General features: G+C 52.3%; 1 protein-coding gene across 1 annotated transcript; it reads right to left on the reverse strand.

Annotated features, from left to right (window-relative positions):
- Nucleotides 1–282: 282 nt before the first annotated feature.
- LOC125424918 (gamma-secretase subunit APH-1A-like) lies at nt 283–9440 on the reverse strand. The gene is made up of 5 exons (XM_048482353.1): nt 9289–9440; nt 5183–5353; nt 3788–3861; nt 1821–1943; nt 283–443 (listed from the first exon to the last, which is right to left on the reverse strand). The coding sequence occupies exons 1-5, from the start codon at nt 9399–9401 to the stop codon at nt 304–306; spliced, it is 621 nt and encodes a 206-aa protein (XP_048338310.1). The 5' UTR covers nt 9402–9440; the 3' UTR covers nt 283–303.
- Between the last annotated feature and the right edge of the window lie 373 nt (nt 9441–9813).

Here is a 9813-nt window from a genome sequence, read left to right on the forward strand (position 1 = left end):
GAAAAAATGGTTGGCTCCATGGCACAAGTTACTTGGGAGTAAGCTTGGTGAAGCAACCGTGCAATGCTTCGAATGGGTGAATCACAACCCTAGGAGGGTTAATCAGAAGCAAGCCCCATTGCCAGCAACCAATCTTACTCCCAGGTAAAGGATCGTGCCCAGGCTAGCCTAGATATGTGTGTGTGTGTGTGGGGGGGTGATTTTCCGCCCCCCCCCACATGATGAACTCTGTGCACGTGTGCCCACATAAAGGGCTCTGAGTGCCACCTCTGGCACCCGTGCCATAGGTTCGCCATCACTGCCCTAAACACTCACCAATCCAGATGTGAGCAGGTGACTGGTGACCACCAATCCCAGAGTCCCGTAACGTCTCTTCTCACAGGCATCGAAGAAGATGGTCCCCCAGAAGGTATGTAAGAAAACCAAAGCCATGGTCAAGAAAGCTGTGAGGGAGAAAAGGGAAAGGTGGTCAGGGCAGGTGAAGCCAAGTTTCTACACGTGCTGCCCCTGCCCTCCCAAACTCCTGAATGAAGAGGGCACAGCGAAAACAGGAAACTTTGTATTGTTGAAGGCTTTCACAGCCGGATTCAACTGGTTGTCATGGGTTTTCCGGGCTGTGTGGCCGTGGTCTGGTGGATCTGGTTGATCACAGCCCAGAAACTTTAGTTTACAAACAGGAAACTTTATCTGAAACACTCTAGCGCAGTGATGGCGAACCTTTTTTGAGACCGAGTGCCCAAACTGGAACCCAAACCCCACTTATTTATCACAAAGTGCAAGCCCGGCAATTTATTTATTTATTTATTTATTTATTTATTTATTTATTTATTTCGATTTATTATACCGCCCCATCCCCGTAGGGCTCTTGAATGCTGAGGTTTTAGTTCGGAAAAAAACAGTTGGCTCCCTCTTCCTCCACCCCACCCGCTCGAGCAGGGGCCAGCCTGCTCTAGCCTCCAGCAAGTCCCGTGCGCACTGCTCTGTGCCTCTCTAGCATCTCTGCCTCCTCTGTGCCCCCCCCCCTCGGGCAGCAGCCACCCAGAGCACAGGCACCAGGCCTGCCAGCCGAATCCTCCCTGCTCACCGCAGTGCGCGCACGTCGTGCTCAGTGGCCCAGGCCAGCCTAGATGTGTGTGTGTGTAGGGTGTGTGATTTTCCGCCCGCCCACATGATGAACTCTGTGTGCGCGTGCCCACAGAGAGGGCTCCAAGTGCCACCTCTGGCACTCGTGCCATAGGTTCGCCATCACTGCTCTAACGCAATGGAGAAACACTGTCAGATCCAGGTCAGCAACTAGCTCTCTGATCTAACAACAACAACAACAACAGAAGCAACAGTAACAGCCACCTTTATTGGCATACAAAAGCAAGAATAATTACAAAACAAATATGTACAATGCAAGAAAAAAAAGATAACAGGTAAACCCACAATTAAAAATGACTAATTTCAAGTGTGAAATTTGCAACGTAACGCAACCCACAGGCTGAGAACCGCTGGGCTAGTCACAGCTTTTCGGAGCTCTCTCAGCCTCACCCACCTCACAGGGTGTTTGTTGTGAGGGGGGAAGGGAAAAGGGATTTCTCAGCCTCTTTGAGTCTCCTTTACTCAGGAGCGTTTACTCAGAACCAAGCCCCATTGCCAGCGACCGAGCTTACTCCCAGGTAAAGGATTGCGCTTTAGTTCTTCGCATGAAAATCAGTGGGGTTTAACAGCACTTTGTTTGCGCGTGCCCACAGAGAGGGCTCTGAGTGCCACCTCTGACACCCGTGCCATAGGCTCGCCATCACTGTTGTAAGACGCATACCATGATCTGAAATTACCTGATGTGATGAAATAGTGTGGGGAGTCTCCATGGATTCCCACAGTGCCCGGACCGATGGAGTCCGCCAGGATATTGATGATGGAAAAGAGGCCGCTGATGATCCCAAAGGAGAGCCCGGATACTACAGAGTGGAGAGGAACAGACAAAAGAAGAGAAGAAAAAACACAGAGTTGAAAAGAGCCACCCACAAGCCATCTAGTCCAACCTCTGGTTCAAAGCAGGATCAGAGCATCCCAGACACCTTTGTCCAACCGCTGTTTAAAGACCGCCAGCGAGAGGGAACTTACTACTTCCCCAGGAAGCTGATCCCACTGTTCAATACTCTTCCTGTAATTTTTCCCCTTGATATCCAGTTGGAACCTTTCTTCCCATAATTTATACCCATTATTGTGTGTCCTGGCAACGGGAACAGCTCCCCGCCCTCCTCTAAGTGACAGCCCCCCAAATACTTCAAGAGAGCAATCACGTCCCCCCTCAACCATCTCTTCTCCAGACTGAACATTCACAAGTCCCTCACAATTGTAGAACCAGGGGGCATTCATTGAAAATGCTGGGGGGAAGAATTAGGACTAATAAAAGGAAACACTTCTTCACGCAACGTGTGATGGGTGTTTGGAATATGCTGCCACAGGAGGTGGTGATGGCCACTCACCTGGATAGCTTTAAAAGGGGCTTGGACAGATTTATGGAGGAGAAGTCCATCTATGGCTACCAATCTTGATCTGAGATTGCAAAGGCCTTAGCAGAACAGGTGATCGGGAGCAGCAGCAGAAGGCCATTGCTTTCATCTCCTGCAGGTGAGCTCCCAAAGGCACCTGGTGGGCCACTGCGAGTAGCAGAGAGCTGGACTAGATGGACTCTGGTCTGATCCAGCTGGCTCGTTCTTATGTTCTTTCCTTGTAGGGCTTGGTTTCCAGGTCCCTGATCACCTTTGTCACTTTGTGCCCGCTCCAGCTAGCTTATTCTTGTACAGATGGCCAGCCTGACTTTGCTGGACTTAAGAGTCAGTTTCAGTAGAAGGCAACTTCAGGTGTTTAGCAGGTGAACAGCTCTGGTTCCCAGCATCTCCATAAAAGGACCTGGTAGGTCAGTGGAGGCGAACCTATGGCACAGGTGCCAGAGGTGGCACTCAGAGCCCTCTCTGTGGGCACGCACAAACAGAGTCGCTCCCCCCCTCCCCCAACATCTAGGCTGGCCTGGGCCGCTGGGCTCGATTATTAGCATTAAATCTAAGACCTAGTTTTGGGGAAGCAGTGTAGGTAACCCTGCTAAGTGCTGTTAAACCCCACTGATTTTCATGCGAAGAACTAAAGTGCGATCCTTTACCTGGGAGTAAGCTCGGGTGCTGGCAATGAGTAAATCCATCTAGGGCCGTGGTGGCGAACCTTTGGCACTCCAGATGTTATCGACTACAATTCCCATCAACCCCTACAATTCCCATCAACCCAATTGGCCATGCTGGCAGGGGCTGATGGGAATTGTAGTCCATAACATCTGGAGTGCCAAAGGTTCGCCACCACTGATCTAAGGTCATGATTCACCCGTTGGAAGAGTTGCAAAGCCACCGACTACCACCAAACTTACTCCTGAGTAACGCATGTCTCGGAGCCAATGCTTTTTTCTGAACGAAAACCTCAGCATTCAGGTTAAATGGCCGTGTGGGCACTTTGCGATAAATAAGTGGGTTTTGGGTTGCAATTTGGGCACTCGGTCTCGAAGAGGTTCGCCATCACTGTGGTAGGTGATAGGGGAAACGTCTCTTTACCCGAGACCATGGATAGCCACTGAGCTGGAAGGACCAAAGGGCTGATTCAGTAGAAGGCAGATTTAGGCTTTTTCACTTATGGGGAGCGGCCACTGAAGGCCGGAAGGGACTTCCTCAATACTGGCACATCCTGGCTTTCTGTTCCTGGGTGCTGGCCCAGAGGGAGATGGGAAAAGGGAAGCATCCAGCGATTCACTCACCGTAGGCCATCTGCTTGATCGACAGCGGAGGCCGGCCATCTTCGCTGAGGGACACCAAACCTTCATCGGCCTTCCTAAAGGGCAGGATTCGGAGAGAGAAGGGAACAGGTTGAGTGTCCGGGTGCCATCCTCGGCTTACGCAGGAACAAGACCTCAGTGGTTCCAGTAACTCAGTGTAAACGTACAAATCCATAAAGCACACCTGTTATGCAGGCTTGTGCGTATCACGTGCTTTGATGGTTCCAACTCATGAAGAATGTACTTACCTGGTAGAGAATCTAGAACACACAGAATTTGGGGTGGGAGGTTAAGAGCTCGTGTATCTAATCTGGAGGTTCAGAGCTCGTGTATCTAATCTGGAGGAACCGGGTTTGATTCCCAGCTCTGCCGCTTGAGCTGTGGAGGCTTCTCTGGGGAATTCAGATTAGCCTGTACACTCCCACACATGCCAGCTGGGTGACCTTGGGCTAGTCACAGCTTCTCAGAGCTCTCTCAGCACCACCTACCTCACAGGGTGTTTGTTGTGAGGGGGGGAAGGGCAAGGAGATTGTCAGCCCCTTTGAGTCTCCTGCAGGAGAGGAAGGGGGGATATAAATCCAAACTCTTCTTCTTCTTCTCTTCTAAAGTACACCTGTTATGCAAGCTTCTGCGTATCACGTGCTTTGATGGTTCCAACTCATGAAGAATGTACTTACCTGGTAGAGAATCTAGAAAACACAGAATTTGGGGTGGGCCTTTTAAGAAGAAGAAGAAGAGTTTGGGATTTCTATCCCATTCAGCCCCTACCAGCATGGCCAATTGGCTGATGGGAATTGCAGTTCCTGAACATCTGGAGAGCCGCAGGTTCCCTACCCCTGTTCTAGAAGAAGAAGAAGAAGGAGGAGGAGGAGGAGGAGGTGGAGAAGGAGGAGGAGGAGGTTTGGATTTATATCCCCCCTTTCTCTCCTGCAGGAGACTCAAAGGGGATGACAATCTCCTTTCCCTTCCCCCCTCACAATAAACACCCTGTGAGGTAGGTGGGGCTGAGAGAGCTCCGAGAAGCTGTGACTAGCCCAAGGGCACCCAGCTGGCGTGTGTGGGAGTGCCCAGGCTAATCTGAATTCCCCAGAGAAGCCTCCACAGCTCAGGCGGCAGAGCGGGGAATCAAACCCGGTTCCTCCAGATAGGATACACGAGCTCTTAACCTCCTACGCCACTGCTGCTCCTAGGAAAGGATGAAGGTTCTCTATGGAAGACTGTTCTTGCTTGCTTCCAAGTCAACAATTCCCAGGATTCTCTGGGAGGCAGCCATGACAGTCAAACCCAGGGGTTAAGATTCTGGGCCCAGACAACGTCCTTCTGAAAGCACCCACATGTCCCACTTAAGAACACAAGAACGTCACTTGCTCGTCTTACTTGAGGAGCTTGAAGTATGCAAAGCGGAAGGCCTCTTGTAGCAGGACGGAGACCGCAGCCCCGAAGACCAGGAGGCCGTACTGCAGCTGCCCGTCGTTCCGGTCACTGAGCTGCACCGAAATATACCAGATCAAAGAAGCCAAGAGGAGGGAGACCAGCCAGAAAAAGGCCCTGGATAACATTGGGGGGGGGGGGGGGGGGGGGGAGAAAAACATTTATTTATTTATTTATTTATTTATTTTTGAGTTTTTTATACCGCCCTACCCCCGAAGGGCTCTGGGCGGTGAACAACAGTTTAAAACATACAATCAAGTCGATTTAAAATAGATACAGCGTTTAAACATATAAAACATATAAAACAGCGTCAGCAACAAAATCCAATTTTAAAAACCTCCGCAAAGGAGGGGGGAGGGGTCCCATAGATGGTGGAGGGACCCTAGAACAAGAACTAGAGTAGAAGAGGGGAGGGAGGTTTGATATCAGCTAGAAGAAGGACAGTGTGCACTTTTATTTTTATTTTTAAGAAATCTGAATTCTGTATTGAGGTAACTTATACAGAGCCAGCGTGGTATAGTGGTTAAGAGCAGGTGGGTTCTAATCTGGAGAACTGGGTTTGATTCCCCACTCCTCCACCTGAGTGGCAGAGGCTTATCTGGTGAGCCAGATGTGTTTCCGCACTCCTACATACCTTGAGCTAGTCACGGCTCTCTCAGAACTCTCTCAGCCCCACCTGCCTCACCAGGTGTCTGTTGTGGGGAGAGGAGGGGAAAGGAGAGCCACCTTGAGTCTCCTTACAGGAGAGAAAGGTGAGGTATACTCTATGAATGCCCCCTGGCAAACTCTATGCTGGGGATAATTAGGAAAGGAGTTGATAATAGAACTGCAAGGATTGTCATGCCCTTATATAAAGCCGTGGTGCGACTGCACTTGGAGTCCTGTGTTCACTTCTGGTCGCCACATCTCAAAAAGGACATCGAAGAGATAGAAAAAGTGCAGAGAAGGGCAACGAGGATGATCGAGGGACTGGAACACCTTCCTTATGAGGAGAGGCTGCAGCGTTTGGGACTCTTTAGTTTGGAGAGGAGACGTCTGAGGGGGGATATGATGGAAGTCTATAAAATTATGCATGGGGTAGAAAATGTTGACAGAGAGAAATTTTTCTCTCTTTCTCACAATACTAGAACCAGGGGGCACACATTGAAAATGCTGGGGGGGAAGAATTAGGACGAATAAAAGGAAACACTTCTTCACGCAACGTGTGATTGGTGTTTGGAATATGCTGCCACAGGAGGTGGTGATGGCCACTCACCTGGATAGCTTTAAAAGGGGCTTGGACAGATTTATGGAGGAGAAGTCGATCTCTGGCTACCAATCTTGATCCTCCTTGATCTGAGATTGCAAATGCCTTAGCAGACCAGGTGCTTGGGAGCAGCAGCAGCAGAAGGCCGTTGCTTTCACCTCCTGCATGTGAGCTCCCAAAGGCACCTGGTGGGCCACTGCGAGTAGCAGAGTGCTGGACTAGATGGACTCTGGTCTGATCCAGCAGGCCAGTTCTTATGTTGTCATGTTGTTATAAATCTAAATCCAAACTTTTCTTCTTATACTGTGGTGGTAGTTCGAAGTGCAGCCAGATTCTGGTGACCCTTCATAGGGTTTTTGAGGCAAGAGAGGAGCAGAGTTGGTTGGCCATTTAGAGGCCCTGGACTTCATTGGTGCTCTCCCACCCAAGTACTAACCAGACAGGAGATGTGTTGAGGTGGTTTGTCACTGCCTGCCCCAGCATACTGATCCTGGTCTTCCTCAGTAGTCTCCAATTCAAATACTGACCAGGGAGTGGCCCTGCTAGTCTGGATTTACCAGGTCAGGGCAACCTATACTGCCCAAGCAAGATAAAAGGAATGTTGTCGTTGCTGCTCAACAGTGTGATGTGGCAGCCAAGAAAGCCAATGCGATTCTGGGCTTTATCTATAGCGTCTTGGCTGAGGGAAGCCCCAGTGCTGGTGGCCTGGGAAACTTTGGGCCTAAAACTTGTGAGGAACTTGGTCACTCTGCCTGCCCATCAATTGCTTCATACAGGAAGGCGGGCAGGCTGCACAGAGGCAGAGACGCAGTCTCTTTCTGCCTCTTTGTAAACACCGTCTTGCAATTGTGCAAGCCACATGCAATACAGCCCGTGTCCTTCCTAGTTCCTCCACAGGAAGAAACCCACAAGGCGCTTTTACAACAGTCCCTCTCTTGTGGTGGCGGAGAGGGGGGGAGAGCTGGATTTACCCCTCCGCTCACGCACTTTTTGATTCCCAAAACTCCATGCACAGCTGCAATAGGGCATCGTTATGAGTTAGCAACGGAGAGGTTTGCATGCCACGGGTCCAAGATTCTTTTGCGATGGGGCTGAGCCCCAGAACCAATTTCCTGCCCCTCGGACATGGGAAGGGGGGCTTGGCTTAACCATGACAGCAATGCAGAGGAGGCGGCAACGCTCTCTGTAGGCCTTGGGAATGCCATGCAGGTGTTTGCCTCACCTTGCAGGAAAGGGCTTCTGCCCCACAAGTCTCATGTTTACATCTGGCCTAGTAACATATGGGAGAAATTGCTGGGGACCCAGGATAAGAACATAACATAAAAACGAGCCAGCTGGATCAGACCAGAGTCCATCTAGTCCAGCTCTCTGCTACTCGCAGTGGCCCACCAGGTGCCTTTGGGAGCTCACGGGCAGGAGGTGAAAGCAAGGGCCTTCTGCTGCTGCCGCTGCTCCCAAGCACCTGGTCTGCTAAGGCATTTGCAATCTCAGATCAAGGAGGATCAAGATTGGTAGCCATAAATTGACTTCTCCTCCATAAATCTGTCCAAGCCCCTTTTAAAGCTATCCAGGTTAGTGGCCATCACCACCTCCTGTGGCAGCATATTCCAAACACCCATCACACGTTGCGTGAAGAAGTGTTTCCTTTTCTTAGTCCTAATTCTTCCCCCCCAGCATTTTCAATGGGTGCCCCCTGGTTCTAGTATTGTGAGAAAGAGAGAAAAACTTCTCTCTGTCAACATTTTCTACCCCATGCATAATTTGATAGACTTCAATCATATCCCCCCTCAGACGTCTCCTCTCCAAACTAAAGAGCCCCAAACGCTGCAGCCTCTCCTCATAAGGAAGGTGCTCCAATCCTTCGATCATCCTCGTTGCCCTTCTCTGCACTTTTTCTACCTCTTTGATATCCCTTTTGAGATGTGGCGACCAGAACTGAACACAGGACTCCAAGTGCGGTCGCACCACGGCTTTATATAAGGGCATGACAATCCTTGCAGTTTTGTTCTCAACTCCTTTCCTCATGGTGGGGCAGGGGCTCCGGAAAAGAGGGGCCCCTCCCAGCCCGCCTGAGCCCCCTCCCCTCCCTTGCCAGAAAACGACCACCAGGGAGCTGGAACTTGAGTGGCCTCTTTCCTTTCCCCAGCACTTTCAATAAGGACATCTGTAACCTGGCCACACCTGCCCAAGCACACCTGTCCCAAGAGAACAGGTGCTGGGGCGGGGGGGGGGGGGGAGGGGAAGGAGAGGGGCTAAGTCCACTTTCTTTCTGCTCCCTCTCTGCTGTCCGTGCTCACGCTCTACAAATGGGGGGCGGGAATCCCACAAGTGCCCCTGCAGGGAGCGGCCCCCACCCCCAGGAAGGGGGGCGTCCACGGAAGCTCCGCCACCCCCAAGTCTAGGCCAGACTCACCTGGGCACTAATGCCAGGGACTCAAAGCAACGACTGTCTTGATTTCCTGGCAACAAATATGGGGGTGGGGGGGTGGTCTTACATTGGCATACCACTTCCAGCTCTGTACCATAATAATAAATGCTGTGCCTATAATATGGGGGGGGGGGTTCATCTTTCCTTGGAGAGCCCGCCCCCAGCCCTCCTGCTGTCCATCACGGGCAGGGGAGGGGTCTGCAGGGGCATCGCGCCCACTCCACTCTCCCGGGGGAGGGGGCTTCCACCCTTCCACCCCAGGACCTCCCCCAGGACCGGCGGGGAGCCTCCTAAGGGAGGGGGCGCCCCCCTTGAGCATGCAACCCCCCTCCCCCCGGTCTCCCCAGAAGCCCCCCCAGCCCCCCAGCCCCTGCTGACCCTGCCACCAGGAGGATGACGCGCAGGGGGTCTCCGGCCACGGTCAGCAGGCAGAGCGCGGCGGCCGGACCGAAGGCGATGCAGGTGCAGCCCCAGAAGACCGCCGCCCCCATCGCCGCCGCCCCCCCGGCCCGGGACCCAGCAGCACAAAGCGCAGCCGGCTGCACGCGAGGGGAGGGGCCTGCCTGGCCCGGGGCGGGGCGATTAAAAAAACCGGGTGCATGCTGGGAGTTGTAGTTGCACAGCTTGCAGGTGGGCAGGCGCCTATTCCCCAGACGGCAGATCCCGGGGAAACGGGGGCTTCGGGGGGGGGGGGGGGCTCTAGAGCAGAGGTGGCAAACTCTGGCCCTCTAGGCAGGGCATAGGTGTCAAACTCTCGCCCCCCTCCAGAAGTTATGGACTACAGTTCCCATCATCCCCATGCCAGCATCATGCTCGCAGGGGATGATGGGAACTGTAGTCCATAACCTCTGGAGGGGCGAGAGTTTGACACCTATGCTCTAGGGCACACGTGTCAAACTCGGA

The sequence above is a fragment of the Sphaerodactylus townsendi genome, unplaced genomic scaffold, assembly GCF_021028975.2.
Source record: "Sphaerodactylus townsendi isolate TG3544 unplaced genomic scaffold, MPM_Stown_v2.3 scaffold_1478, whole genome shotgun sequence".
NCBI classification, from domain to species: Eukaryota; Metazoa; Chordata; class Lepidosauria; order Squamata; family Sphaerodactylidae; genus Sphaerodactylus; species Sphaerodactylus townsendi.